Genomic DNA, 13,460 nt, shown 5'->3' on the forward strand with positions numbered 1-13,460 from the left:
AGCATCGATTTCGTTATTTTTATTTAAATAATAATTCTTGAAGCACACGGATGGTTCATAAGGAGAGAAAATGTAAACATCAATAAACACACACGGGGATACACCACGCTCGAGGCAAGAGTGGTCCTCTAGTTTATTATTTTCACAAATATAATACTATCACTTCATAGGTATAATAATATTCAACTACAATAACTTTTGGTGTGAATTTGAGCATAATACCTATTTACACACATACATTTAGATATCGTCATATCGTTGAAAGTGTTGCTTGGAGCGGTTATAATTTTATAAACAATACTATCACACTACGAATAAAATGTAGAATAATATTCTAAAATATGCGAAAGTTTGTGAGGATGTGTGTGTATGTTACTCTTTCACCCAAATACTACTGAACCGATTACAATGAAATGAAGCACACATATAGAGGGTAACTTGGATTAACACGTAGGATAGGTTGTATCCCGGAAATCCCACGGGAACGGAATCTATGCGGCTCTTCCGCCGGCTTAAGCCGCGGGCGGAAAGCTAGTTCAGAATAATGCTATCATATCTTCATCGCCTGTGCACTACTTCCTGAAATAATAGAGCTTTTAGCGTCGTTGCCGTCGTTGCACCATATTTTACATTCATTTCATAAACACGCTGAAAGATTTTCTTTTTACCACAGAATAAAATACGTGACTATGATCAACTTACATTTTTAGCATTGTTTATTGTTCCGTTTCTAGACGTTTTGGCAAGGATATTGGTGACTTGTCATTATTGCCAATGTCAAATATGACAAACGTCAAAACCAGTCAACCCAGTTCATCAATTAACTATAAAGTGATTTTGTCAATTATTTATTGTGAACAGCTGTCCATTTCCCTTGTTAAATAGAATATTTGCCATGTTTTTAAGTAACTAGGAAAGCAAATGTACGCTTTAATTAAATAAGGCCATACAAAGACAAAAATAATCGAAACATTTCCTGATACACAAAATCAAGTTTTGTTATCCATAATGTCGATTCCTCCGTTGGTTTGCAGTACACCACCACCTCCAGATCAGTGTGAAGACGACAAAGACGAAGATTTTGATTTACAGTACAGACGTAAGTTCAAGCTCAAACTCTTACTCCTTATTTATGTTCTCAATATTCTAGAGAAATTCAAATGATTTTTCTATTCATTTTAGTGATACAAATGTATAGAACAATCATTTTAATATAATGTATTAACCCATTGAGCCCCGAACGGCCCGATCGGTCCACGACACAATAGATTTTCTATTGTGTCTGTGATTCCGGGGCCTGAGTTATTAAAGAAACAAAAGAAAATAATCCCTTGGAATAAGAATATGAACATTGATTGTGGATTAGCGCAATTATTGGATTTATTATAGATACAAAATAGTTAGATATATTATTTTATATTATATTATAAAGTGTAAGACATTTTGGAAAAGAAGTAGGGTGAAGATAAAAAGTGATATACATAATTCAATATTAAGCTACAATTATTTATTTTGAAATATTTAAAACTTGTCATATTTTTTAGTGTCACAGGAAGAAGATGAAGATAATGATTCTTATGATTATGGAAATTATTCTACCTATACTAATTACTGTCAAGAGCCAAATAGTAATGAAAATATAACACCTTTTAAATCGGAGCCTGAAAATAGTTCTATGAATGTTGAAGAAAACAAAATATGTACTGAAACATCTGATGCTGTACAGACTGAGTTTACATTAAATGAAACTGAAACAACTAAAAGTGAAGATATTGCTGTTGAAGATTTAAATTTAAAAATTGAACAAGAAAATGTAGTTCCGGACCATCTTGTTACAAACACTATAAATAATGCTGTTGACTCTGATACTTATGGAATTTCATGTATTGTAGATCATTTAGATTCTCCTGATAAAACTAATGTTGTTTTAAACGAAAATGAAGAAGATGAAAGTAGTGATGAAAAAAGTATATCAGAAACAAATGTTAGTCCATTGGATAATTGTGAGGTCCAAGATAGTTCTGAAAACACAGTAGAAATAGAAAAAGAAGATCCAGTATCAAATGAAATTCATATTGAACAACACATAAAACAAGATACCATTCAATCTGAAGAAGTAGAACCTGCTATAAAATCAACAACTACCGATGATTTTGATGACTTTGAAGAATTTAAATTTACAGAAACTTCAATAAGCAATAATGAAGTAACAGCTAATTTTGAAAATCCCTGGGACAATAATGATACGGAAGACTTTAGTTTTGGTGATTTTAAAGCAAATTTTGAGAACAGTAGTGATACTATTCAACCATTTAAAGAAGAACAAGTTAATAATGAACAAGAAATTGTTGTAAATAAACCTATAACAAATAGCGAAGATGTGGATTTGGATGATGATTTTGGAGATTTTGATGACTTTAAATCTTCTGTCAATCAGGAATCAGAGGACAAACCTACAATGGAAACAGAACTAGCACACCATGTTACAGTTTTAAATTTTCAGTCTCCCGATAATGAGGCACAGATATTAGAAAGCATAAATAATATTATATTTAATATATTTCCAGAAGATTTGCCTAACTTTGAACCAGAATTTGATAAAACACTTGACTCAATGTTAACAGAAACATGGCATCATTTAAAAGAAGTAGATGAGAGACAACCATATATGGTTCATTGGAATAATTCTTTAGGTCAAAAAAGCCTCTTAAAAGCTCTGTGCATTGACTCAAGAAATATAGTAAGTAGAATATTTTTCCTCTTTAAAGTAAACATTTCTTTCATTGAATAGTTATATGAATACATGTAAGTGATTCAGAATTTACAAGTAAAAGATAATAAGGATTTGTTTATGCTGCCTCTTCCCGCAGTTAGGGGTCTTGATGATTTTTGATAATAATTTTTTATAAACCATACCTTAAGTGGCATTCACTTCAGCAATTTGTAGTAAGATTTAAAGTTATTTCTCTTAAAATTTTCAGTTATTTGGTCCAAAATGGAACTATTTCACACCTAAATATGCAACAAGTTTGAGTGTCGCCCCACTTCAACCCCAAAAGCCAGCAGCTGTTCCTAATGCTCCTTCCTCAGAAGCGGTTAACAGTGATAAAGTAACACCTAAAGATACTTCTTGGACTGATCCTTTTACTACAGATGGGCAAGAATGTAAGTTTTATATTGATTATTTATATGCATTTTTAAGCTATGAATAACTTAACATAATAGAGACTAGATTATATACATTCAAAATATAATAACTCAATTTTTATGACATTTCTTTACCACTTACTAAGTAGTTTAAATAATGCTTTGGATGATATAAATATTTGTATAAACTTTAAGGTTAAAATATATAGTTTATATCATTCAACAGAAATTAATTGTATGTATTATATTTTTCAAAAAAGATTGTATGGACTTACTAGCTATCCAATATTGTGGAATTATATATTCTACATTAGTAAAGTTAATATTACATTTTCAAAGTTGTGTATAATCTAGTTTCTTATTATAAAACTGTAACAACTAACAATGCAAATTAACGAGGTTTGATGCTATAATATACATTGATTAATGTAATAAAACACGGCTAAGATTCATATCAAATTACATTTTAAGATATTTTTCTCACTATGAACTTCTTTTGCATGTCTTGCACATGGATTAACACTGAACACCTTTGCAATTTTGCTTTATCCTTTAACCCATACCATAGACACATATGCTGAAGCTCTTCTCCTAGATTTAGAACATCTCATGGCAACACTAGACCAAATGGCTCACAAACATTCCACACTTAAAATATCAGAGCTACTTTCTACTGGTAAGTAATATTGAGTGGAGCAATGACTTGAATGTAACATCATCCAGTGTGGCTATTTAATTATTATTAATAAATATATTGATTTAAGGACGCGTTTTCAAATCCAACAAAAATACTTTTTTTGGTGAAATTACTATTTTTTAGTTATAACCCGTTTTCGGTTGAAATGGATTTTCCCTAGTTATACCTAGTTGTAACTAAATGTCTTTGTTACAAGAAGTTCTAATTAGGGACTGCTCCATCGTCCGGGGCGGTGAGGCGGTATGAAAAGTATTCCGCTCATGCCGCCTCGCAGATGAAGGAGTAGGCGGTTACGCGCGCTATCGCAGGTTGGTAACAGAGGTGAGCCCGTAACCGTCAGCTGCCGTGGTCGTTGACGATTTCCGAACTCAGATCGACCGTAATTTATTTTTCCTTTCATTTTTATCACATTTCCCTTCTTTTTTAATGGGTTTCATCCTACTGTGATTTTTTTTTTATTTTTGAAGGGATCCGCACTGTTCTAATATGCCACAAATAAATTACTTCATACCTCCTTAAAATTTGTTTTGAAATGTTTATTTTTGAAATGGTTACCCGTGACCTCTTACACAAAATTTGCAATAGAGGGAACACCTCTATATTTTATCTGGACATTGAATATATTCTTACCCATGAAGACGCGTCCTTAATTTTGTTAAAAAGAAAATGGTTTGTTATTAATCATTAATTAGTAAAATGAAATTTTGCAAAGTTAATGTTATTTATATGGATCAATGAACAAAAATGTTTATAAATCTGTAATTTTTATAACCAAAAAAATAGTAATGTGTTTTTGATATTATATGCACTGAATAATGTAATTTAACAGTCTAAAATATGTTCCTATTTTTAGCATTGTGGAAAATTTGTTGTATTATTTATATATTTTATAATGAAAAGACTCATCCGAAATCACTTTTAACATCAGATTTACAATACCTAATATGTAGCCTGTAGGTAATCGTTAAAATTATTTAAATATATAAATTTATAATTCCAGCCAGCAACATGGAAAAAGAAAAAACACCTAGAGAAATCAGACCTTCAGATTTGGATGTGTTCGAGAAAGCAATATCAGTTACTAACATAGATAAGATACACTCCAGTACATTAAGTGTGCAGCCACTAAGACATATCAGTTTGCCTGACACACATATTTTTACCCCCACTGACTCGGAAACACCAAGATCAAAAACGATTCACTATGATAATGGGCCTCCAGTACTTCTCCCACAACAGATAGAAAGCCATAATATAAATATTGAAAAACCTCCCTCACAACACTCGACTATAGAAAATAATGATGATTATTGGGAATTCCAAGATTTTAAAGGAGCTCCTAGTCATACAGTTTCAATGCCAAATACTGACTGCTTACAACCAGATGACAAAGTGACTACTACTTTACCAAGTACCAGTGGCCCCTCCACTAATTCAGGCATTAGATATCAAACTCAATTGCTGCAACCAGTGAAACTAGAACCTATCATGCCAACCTTGAATTGGCCTGACCCTGGAGAAGTCAAGGAAACTTTTGACGATTTCTCTGATTTTATATCTAATAGTAATAGTAATTGGAATAATGAAGGTCAAGAACAAACAAAACCTGATTTGCCCATTTCCAAAGAAGTAAATGAAGTTGTAAATGAGAATAGTACAGAAGATGAGTTTGAGACATTCCAATCAGCACCCACTCCTACATCTAATCATATAAACCATGTACAGTCTGAACATAACTCCTTTGAAAAATTAGAACCTGTAATTGGTGTCAAAAAACAAATGGATACTTTAAGTTTTAAGTCTAATGACATTTTATCTTCTAACCACACCAGTAATGTAGAAAACAGCAGTTTTCATAAAAACAATTCCAATAACTTTAACCCAAAACAGTCTCCTGTCAACCAAAATATTCTACAACCAATAAATTCTGTTTCTACATTGCGAGCGCAGCAAGGCGGACAAATTCTACAACCACTATCCCTGGAAAGTTATTCACAGATTAACTGGCCAAAGCCCGGAATAGACTTGCAGAATCTTTCAAGCTTTAACCCCTTAGAAAGTCTTCAATCACTAAAAAGTGATACGGTATCTAGTGGTCCCAGTAAAGTGGCGTCTCCTATCCATAATAAGGCGAATGCTATTCAGAACGAAATATCCGACGACGACATTTGGGGAGATTTTGTATCTAGTAAACCGAAACAACACGCGCCAAAGAAAACGCCAATATTCGCTGACGATGATGAGTGGACAGACTTCGTTTCTAGTCCAAGTCTATCACAAAACAGTTTAAACACAATTAGTTTTAATGTTCAATCTAATTCAAATATACAAAAGAGTTCCAACTTAAATAGTGCTTCAAAAAGTAATCAAAATATTTCTCTCGATATACCGACATTAAACTATATAACCCCAAAATCTTCAAACCGCGGGGCCTATATTGATAAACATTTCCAAAATTTATAACATTGTTAGTATCTTGTTTAAATATACATTAAAATGTACTTAATTTTGTAAAGAGTAGTTAATTAATAAAAATAAATATATGTATATATTATATAGAGTGGTGGTGGTAGTATCATAGCAATCATAGTTATAACTGTCAAGTTTCGAATACGTTTTGGAACGAAGTTCCTTATCGAGCGTTGTGAAAGGGGGTTACTGGCTAGACGGAAAAAATTCTCACGAAAATTTGTAAATACACTTTTTGCGACAGACAGAGAAACACGCTCTCTCTCTCTCTCATAGAAAGCAAGTCAGCTATTTTAGTAACTTCGTTCCATCCATCCGGGTGTCCCTTGACACCTCTCAAAACTTTTTTTATTCATTGCGTTTATATTTAATTTCTTCCTTGAAGTTATTTCAGACAGCAATATCTGTTAAGATATAATTTATATATTATGATAGTTTCGATACAACATGCGAGAGATTAAAAAAAGATTTAATTACTAAATTGGTACGATGTTTGTATTGTACTTTTTGTAAACAAGCCTTGCCGTTTATTAAGTTACAATTTTTTAAATTATTTCCTTTCGAAACCTTATTATTGGAATCTTATATATACATTTAACCATATAGGGTGTTGTTGTTATTACAAATTGTGTATTTGTAAATTCAATTGTTTCATTTCTTTGATTATTTTTGTGAGGCAGCAGATTTACTATTTTGATACCTAATATTGTATGTTCAGTAGTAGTTGTGCAATGGATCAATGCTCATGTATGGCTCATGTAGGATTTCATGTATTAATATTTCAAATAAAAAAACGAAAAATTTGGCACCATTTAAGATAATTAAACGAAATGTAAGTAAAATACAAATTTATTAATAGCATGCAATAAATAATATAAGTTTTCATTGTTGTTATAATAGTAGTATGCTATTGAAAAGATTATAATATCTTAATAGTGATTATATTATATTCACTCATTTTAAATAAAGTAATATTAAATGGAACTGAAACAACATTGAAGATTACTGAAAAAGTATTATTGAAGTAAACCTTGATTTGTTAAAAAGATATAAATATGTATATGGAACTGTATGCATTGTGATCTCATTAAATCTGGTTAAAAGTATTTATTAATAAAAATCCGATATGAAAACCTAATAACATCTTGTTAAAGAATTTATATTTTTGAAAAATAATATTAACTATATAGATACATACTTACTTAATGAGAAATAAAAAATAGTTAAAGGAATTTTTTAAAAGCAATTTTGTAAATTGATTATAAATAATTGTAAATATATTATTTGTATATAATGTTGAAATGTATAAAAACCATCACATATATTTGTAAGTTAAACATTATTGTTACCGATTTGAAATTAGAAAATATTATTTAAATTTATTGAAAATTTAAAGTTAATTATTATTTATCTTATGATTTTAATTTTATTCTCTATATTGTTTGTATGAAATAAATGATTGCATCTATGCACAATATCTTTGTGTATTGTCCTATTCTTTAAAAGTGAATTTTAGAGACTATAAAATTATTGAAAATGTTTTAATAAATAATACAACAAATTTACTCTTAGAATAGTTTATTATTATTTCTATACAGTATCGTGATCAGTTTCGGAATCCGAATGTTCAAGTTCATCAATATTTGATTCCAAGCTTTCTTTAATGTCAGAATCCAAATTTACAGCAAATTTGGGTAAATTGTTATCCATAGCTGCCCTAAATGGACATTGCTCAAATTCTGGCCAGGATACAAACCTGTAAAATGTTATAAATAATAATAATAAAATATGGGAATAATTTTTACTTAAATACTTAGTTGTATAATTATGAAGAATGTTAAAATATATTTTAAATATCAATTGGGAGGAAATCACACTTTTTTTTCAAAAATTCAACCAAATATAAGATAGGTAACTATATGGAATTAAAATGATACCTTTTAAAAACAGTAATTTTTTGTTGTAATGTCAAGTCACCAAACTGGGTGAAGATAGTCATATGGGGAAGTTTTGCATCATTGGGCCCTGGGGCTATGTCTTTGTTAACATCTGGAGGATCTTGACCAGTTATAAGCCATACACCGCAGCCTGGTATCCATTGCCTGTAATTTCGTAATTTAATAATTAATTATATACATATTATGTAGGTATATTTTTTTATATTTCCATCATAATAAGTATTATAATAATAGACTACAAGCCCGCATAGGACAAAAATATGGGTCAAATGAACCACCAGGGGATATATCTAGAACGATAGCAGAGCAAAAAATAATAAGATTCATCACTATGCCGTCACTTGTAAGCTGTCCAACTGAGTGCAGATGAGAATTGAAAAGTACAGGTAGACTCGGTAAATTTTGGTCATATATTTTTGTACGGCATTCTTAACCATCGATAGATCCATTAAAAATAATAAGAAACCGCTCAGTGCCGTACAAAAATGTTGGTCCACCAAGTCAGAATTTTTATTTAATTTCCGAGAGTTACCGGGGGTAAATTTGGTCATTTGACCATGTACGGCATCTGTGTCATACTATTGCTATACTGCTTTTAATCCATTATTCCGCAACGCCGTACAAAAATCATGGGGACAAGGGGAAAAAATCGAGAGTTGCAATCCCCTCTCTTTCCCCACTCCAGGGGGTCATTTGACTAAGTACGGCTTCGGTTCCAAATCATTATCTAGCACTCAAAAGTACTATTAAAAGCAATGCCGTCAAAAAATAATTGTTCTTTTAAATGTATACCAATAATCATCTTAATTTCATCGAATTCTTGATATAAAGAGCTGTAAGGTCATTTGACCCTGTACGGGAACTTTTTTTTTAACATGATATTGTAAAATTCAATTGTTGTATAGTATTGCCGTTCAAAAGAAACCGTTCTAAAAAAAGTTATAGAGAAATGCAAAACCAGAAATTTTGTTAAAGTTTAAACATCGTAGATTAATGAAAATTAATAGTTTTCTACACTTTATCCGTTGTTTTAAATAGTATTAACATAGATAAATTAGGAAAAAACGATGCCGTACATTTTTGTGCAGACCACATCTTTTAGGCTGATGAAAGCGACGAAAGCTACAATTTTAAGGGTGCTTTATGGCCATTTGATACAGTACGGCATTAACATATTTTTACCCAACTACGGCAAAGCAAAAGGAGGGTTATGGTTGTTTACAGGTCATGTATGTATGTTCATCTATTCCCTCGTAACTTCTAAACTACTTATCAGAATTCGACAAATGACATATCATTAGAAGCGTCTGAATTGTTCACTGGATAACCAGCGACCAGCTAGCTAAAGGCTATATGGGGTTTCACAAAATCTAATGTGGCGCCCTCTAGCGGACAAAACAAACAGAGTAAAAAAATAAAGTTAAGATAAATATGCAGTGTTTGGTATCATTTGAAAGCGCTTTACTTGTACATTTTGAAAATGTATATATTACTAGCATTTGCTTGTGACTTTACCTGTATTCATGGACTGATTGCATATAATTCACATCTTTTCGTTCATAGCTTTTTTATTAGTTCATCAATTTAACGGAGTCCATTCCACCTGACTCCGACTTTCCAAGGTGATAATTAACCACCTCGAGCTTCTTAATATTAATGTATATTTATATTTTATTATAAAAATATAAAGCAAACATTTCGTTATATGGATTTTTTTTCTTTTTCAGATTTTTCCCCTTTGAACCAACGAAAATGTACGGCACATGAAAAAATATTATCTATGCATAAAATACTTTAAAAATAAATTTATTTCGTGTTGTGTCAAATGACCCCCTGGAGTGGGGAAAGAGAGGGGATTATAACTCTCGATTTTTTCCCCTTGTCCCCATGATTTTTGTACGGCGTTGCGGAATAATGGATTAAAAGCAGTATAGCAATAGTATGACACAGATGCCGTACATGGTCAAATGACCAAATTTACCCCCGGTAACTCTCGGAAATTAAATAAAAATTCCGACTTGGTGGACCACCATTTTTGTACGGCACTGAGCGGTTTCTTATTATTTTTAATGGATCTATCGATGGTTAAGAATGCCGTACAAAAATATATGACCAAAATTTACCGAGTCTACCTGTACTTTTCAATTCTCATCTGCACTCAGTTGGACAGCTTACAAGTGACGGCATAGTGATGAATCTTATTATTTTTTGCTCTGCTATCGTTCTAGATATGTCCCCTGGTGGTTCATTTGACCCATATTTTTGTCCTATGCGGGCTTGTAGTCTATAATTAAAATAATCTACAAACTTGAGTTGCAATTACAAATTCTTTAAAAATAATTTGCAATTAGGTACAATTTTTAAGTTTACATTTTAAACACATTAAATAACAATATGTACTTACTCTAGCACAGGAATGACTCTTGAGGTCTTTGAGAAAGTGTGAGGCTTAAAAAAATACCATAATAATGGTAAGTAATCAGGTGGACAAGGTAGCGTTTCTTTTTGTGTTATATTTACTAAATATAGGAAGTGTTCATCTATCTGAAATTGAAACATTTATATAAAAGGCATGAGAATAAAATGTACATTAAATAATACTTTTTAATTGTTTAATTATTTTTTGTGAACATATTCAACTAAGATTTGTTTTTAATTGTCTACAATATTAAAAAATAAATCACTTAAAAACTTACCACAGAAACTTTTTTGTTCACAGGATAAATCCATGGTAGAAAGTGGGCTTTGGGTACTTTTTTCAGTACTCTAGAATAAAAAAGAGTTTGAAATAAGGATGGTACTGATTTGTGTTTCCCATATTCCACTAAAGTATCTGTAAGAAACTGTATTTTTCAATTATAATGATATTAATAAGAATAACATTTTAAGAAATTAAACTATAAAAATAAAAATTATGTTACCTCATAATGATGAACTGGTATAATTATAAATAAATCCGGCCTACCAAGTTGATTTGTTGTATTGTGAAAAACAATGGTATTAATAAGGTGTCTTACAAATGATAATCCAGGCATAGCTCCAACTATTTTTATTTTTCTTCCTTAAAAAATAGAAGATTTACCCATTATTTCATATTATAGCTTTACTATAATTTGTCGTAAAATTTTATAAAGTTAAGACATCTGGGCCAGTAATAATTAATTAGTGATCGGCCGAACAGAACAGTCAGTAATAATAAAATTCTAAATTATAGAAGTTTGATCTAAATATTTTTGTATTAATATTCTGCTATAGGTGTCTAGAATGTCTTTTATTTATTTATTTATGTGCAGATATCTTCTTCAGTTTTTTCTTGTAATAAACAGTAAGCAGAACTTCAGCCGAAGCCAAAGGTCTGTTCAAGATGACGAAGTACAGTCCATTCCTATCATTTAAGTATATGTAATACTATAATTAAATACACTTATTTTCTTACCAGTATTTTCAGTAGCCAAGTCTCCTAATAATTCTTTGATTCTATTTCCATCATCCATCTTATCTTGGAAAGCCAATTTCCACATTCCAAAAAAATCTGCAGTTTTATATTTGATTCTTTCAGGATATTTTTGTTGTAAATCCTTAAAACATATAATTTACAAAGACATTTATATTACTAAATATTAATAAAAAAACATTTATCCTAAAATTTATTTTCAAACTTACATTTAAAATATTACTAAAGTAGTTGGATGATTCGTATAGATAAACTGGATTTTTCTGGCATCGCAAAATTGCTTCTGTTAAAAATCCTAATCCAGGATTAACTTCGACTATTGGTGCATGTTTGTCAAAGTGGCCTTTTATAGTATCGGCAATATCTCTGGCTGTATTTTTATTAATTATGTACATCGTTTCAGGTGTTTTGTATTTCTTCAAAAGTGCCTTTGGCAAACATGGGATAATATTTTTATACTCCTCATTACTTTCTAAATAATTCATCAAATCAGTCGCATTTTTAGCACCTTTTTCAGTCTGTATCTCTTCATTTTGTTTATGTTCTTTATGTTTTAACCTCGCACATAACCTTAATCTGTGTGGTTTAAATTTATTTAAAAACATAATTCATGTGATACTAATGCTTGAGTTGATAGCCTGTTTAGAAATATTTTAATTCCTCTCAAATGTAGGTACTTAAAAATAATTCTATTATTCTACTGATCCAATATCATAAAAAATCACTAAAATATACATGAAATTTGTTTTGAAATTGAATTTGATTACATGGGGCTCCGGGCTATACTCGGATTTTTAATTAGATAAATTCAATTTATTTTATAAATGGCAGTGCTGCGTTGCCACAATTTTGCCAATGTCACGTTGTGGATAGTTTTACATCTCATAGATTTATAAGAAACTGAAATGTATCAGTCAAGCGCAGATATCTACAACAAAAAAATGACACACACAATATATAGAAATTCCCAACACCAGGTTAATTTAATTGTTATAAAGGACGAACAGTAAACTATGTACAAAGTATAACATAAAAACTAAAATCTACAATATTTGGACGCTTGATAAATATTCACAGTTTTATTTTGTTAGAGATAATAAATTTAGATATAACATAAACAAATCGAGTACTAATTAATGAGAGGAGGGATTGCATGTTAGTAGGACGAGGAACGGTAGGAGGAAGGTTATCATATAGGGAAGAATTCTTTGTACAGTTAAAAAAGATATGGTCCAGGTCAGCTTCATCAATACCACATTCACAAATTGAGTTGTCCCTCACCCTGATTTTTGCTAGATGCACTGGAGTACTTGCGTGGCCTAGTCGAATACGGCAGATCGTAGAGGTAACACCTTTGGGGATGTCCTTATATTTAAAAAACCATGGTTTTGGAGGAATATCATTTTGTATAGAGCGGTAGAATTTGCCCTTACTTCTACTTGACATAGACCAAAAATCCTTCCATGTTTCAAAAAGTCTAGGGCGCGCAAGTGCAACAATGTCATGTGAGTATGTAAGTTCATGAGTCTCTGATGATATATTAATGGCTGCTTTAGCACACAGGTCGGCGGACTCATTACCTGTGATACCACTGTGTCCAGGAATCCAAGCCAAGGTAACATCAATATCATTTACTTTGCATTCTAACAGGACTTCTTTTAATTTAATAATTACCGGATATTTCACCTTTGAACGAAATTGATTAGAAGTCAATGCCTGTAAACAACTTTTGGAG

At 31.0% G+C, this 13,460-nt stretch overlaps 2 protein-coding genes across 3 annotated transcripts; one reads left to right on the forward strand and one right to left on the reverse strand.

The window, feature by feature from the left end:
* Positions 1-793: 793 nt before the first annotated feature.
* Positions 794-7,790, forward strand: LOC149900702 (uncharacterized). 2 transcript variants are annotated; one of them, XM_090112558.1, is made up of 5 exons: positions 794-1,099; positions 1,545-2,740; positions 2,982-3,165; positions 3,716-3,827; positions 4,849-7,790. In XM_090112558.1, the coding sequence occupies exons 1-5, from the start codon at positions 1,009-1,011 to the stop codon at positions 6,305-6,307; spliced, it is 3,042 nt and encodes a 1,013-aa protein (XP_089968684.1). In that variant the 5' UTR covers positions 794-1,008; the 3' UTR covers positions 6,308-7,790. The 2 variants fall into 2 exon arrangements, with proteins under 2 accessions (XP_089968684.1, XP_089968683.1); XM_090112557.1 differs by lacking the exon at positions 3,716-3,827 and having other exon boundaries at positions 4,845-7,790.
* Positions 7,778-12,499, reverse strand: mtTFB2 (mitochondrial transcription factor B2). Its single transcript, XM_090112559.1, has 7 exons — positions 11,935-12,499; positions 11,708-11,849; positions 11,193-11,332; positions 10,968-11,114; positions 10,676-10,815; positions 8,251-8,415; positions 7,778-8,069 (listed from the first exon to the last, which is right to left on the reverse strand). The coding sequence occupies exons 1-7, from the start codon at positions 12,328-12,330 to the stop codon at positions 7,904-7,906; spliced, it is 1,296 nt and encodes a 431-aa protein (XP_089968685.1). The 5' UTR covers positions 12,331-12,499; the 3' UTR covers positions 7,778-7,903.
* Between the last annotated feature and the right edge of the window lie 961 nt (positions 12,500-13,460).

The sequence above is a fragment of the Colias eurytheme genome, chromosome 18 (genome assembly GCF_061535395.1).
Source record: "Colias eurytheme isolate Ceu_HAF_F1 chromosome 18, ilColEury1 Martin Lab GWU primary, whole genome shotgun sequence".
Lineage (NCBI taxonomy): Eukaryota > Metazoa > Arthropoda > Insecta > Lepidoptera > Pieridae > Colias > Colias eurytheme.

Bases quoted from the DNA above. Each gene is read 5' to 3' on its own strand.
- LOC149900702 (XM_090112558.1), top strand. From the start codon at position 1,009: ATGTCGATTCCTCCGTTGGTTTGCAGTACACCACCACCTCCAGATCAG. The intron at 1,100-1,544 runs GTAAGTTCAAGC...CATATTTTTTAG, and splicing joins TTTTGATTTACAGTACAGAC to TGTCACAGGAAGAAGATGAA. The intron at 2,741-2,981 runs GTAAGTAGAATA...TAAAATTTTCAG, and splicing joins GCATTGACTCAAGAAATATA to TTATTTGGTCCAAAATGGAA.
- mtTFB2 (XM_090112559.1), bottom strand. From the start codon at position 12,330: ATGTTTTTAAATAAATTTAAACCACACAGATTAAGGTTATGTGCGAGG. The intron at 11,850-11,934 runs GTAAGTTTGAAA...ATATGTTTTAAG, and splicing joins ACTTTAGTAATATTTTAAAT to GATTTACAACAAAAATATCC. The intron at 8,416-10,675 runs GTAAGTACATAT...ACGAAATTACAG, and splicing joins AGAGTCATTCCTGTGCTAGA to GCAATGGATACCAGGCTGCG.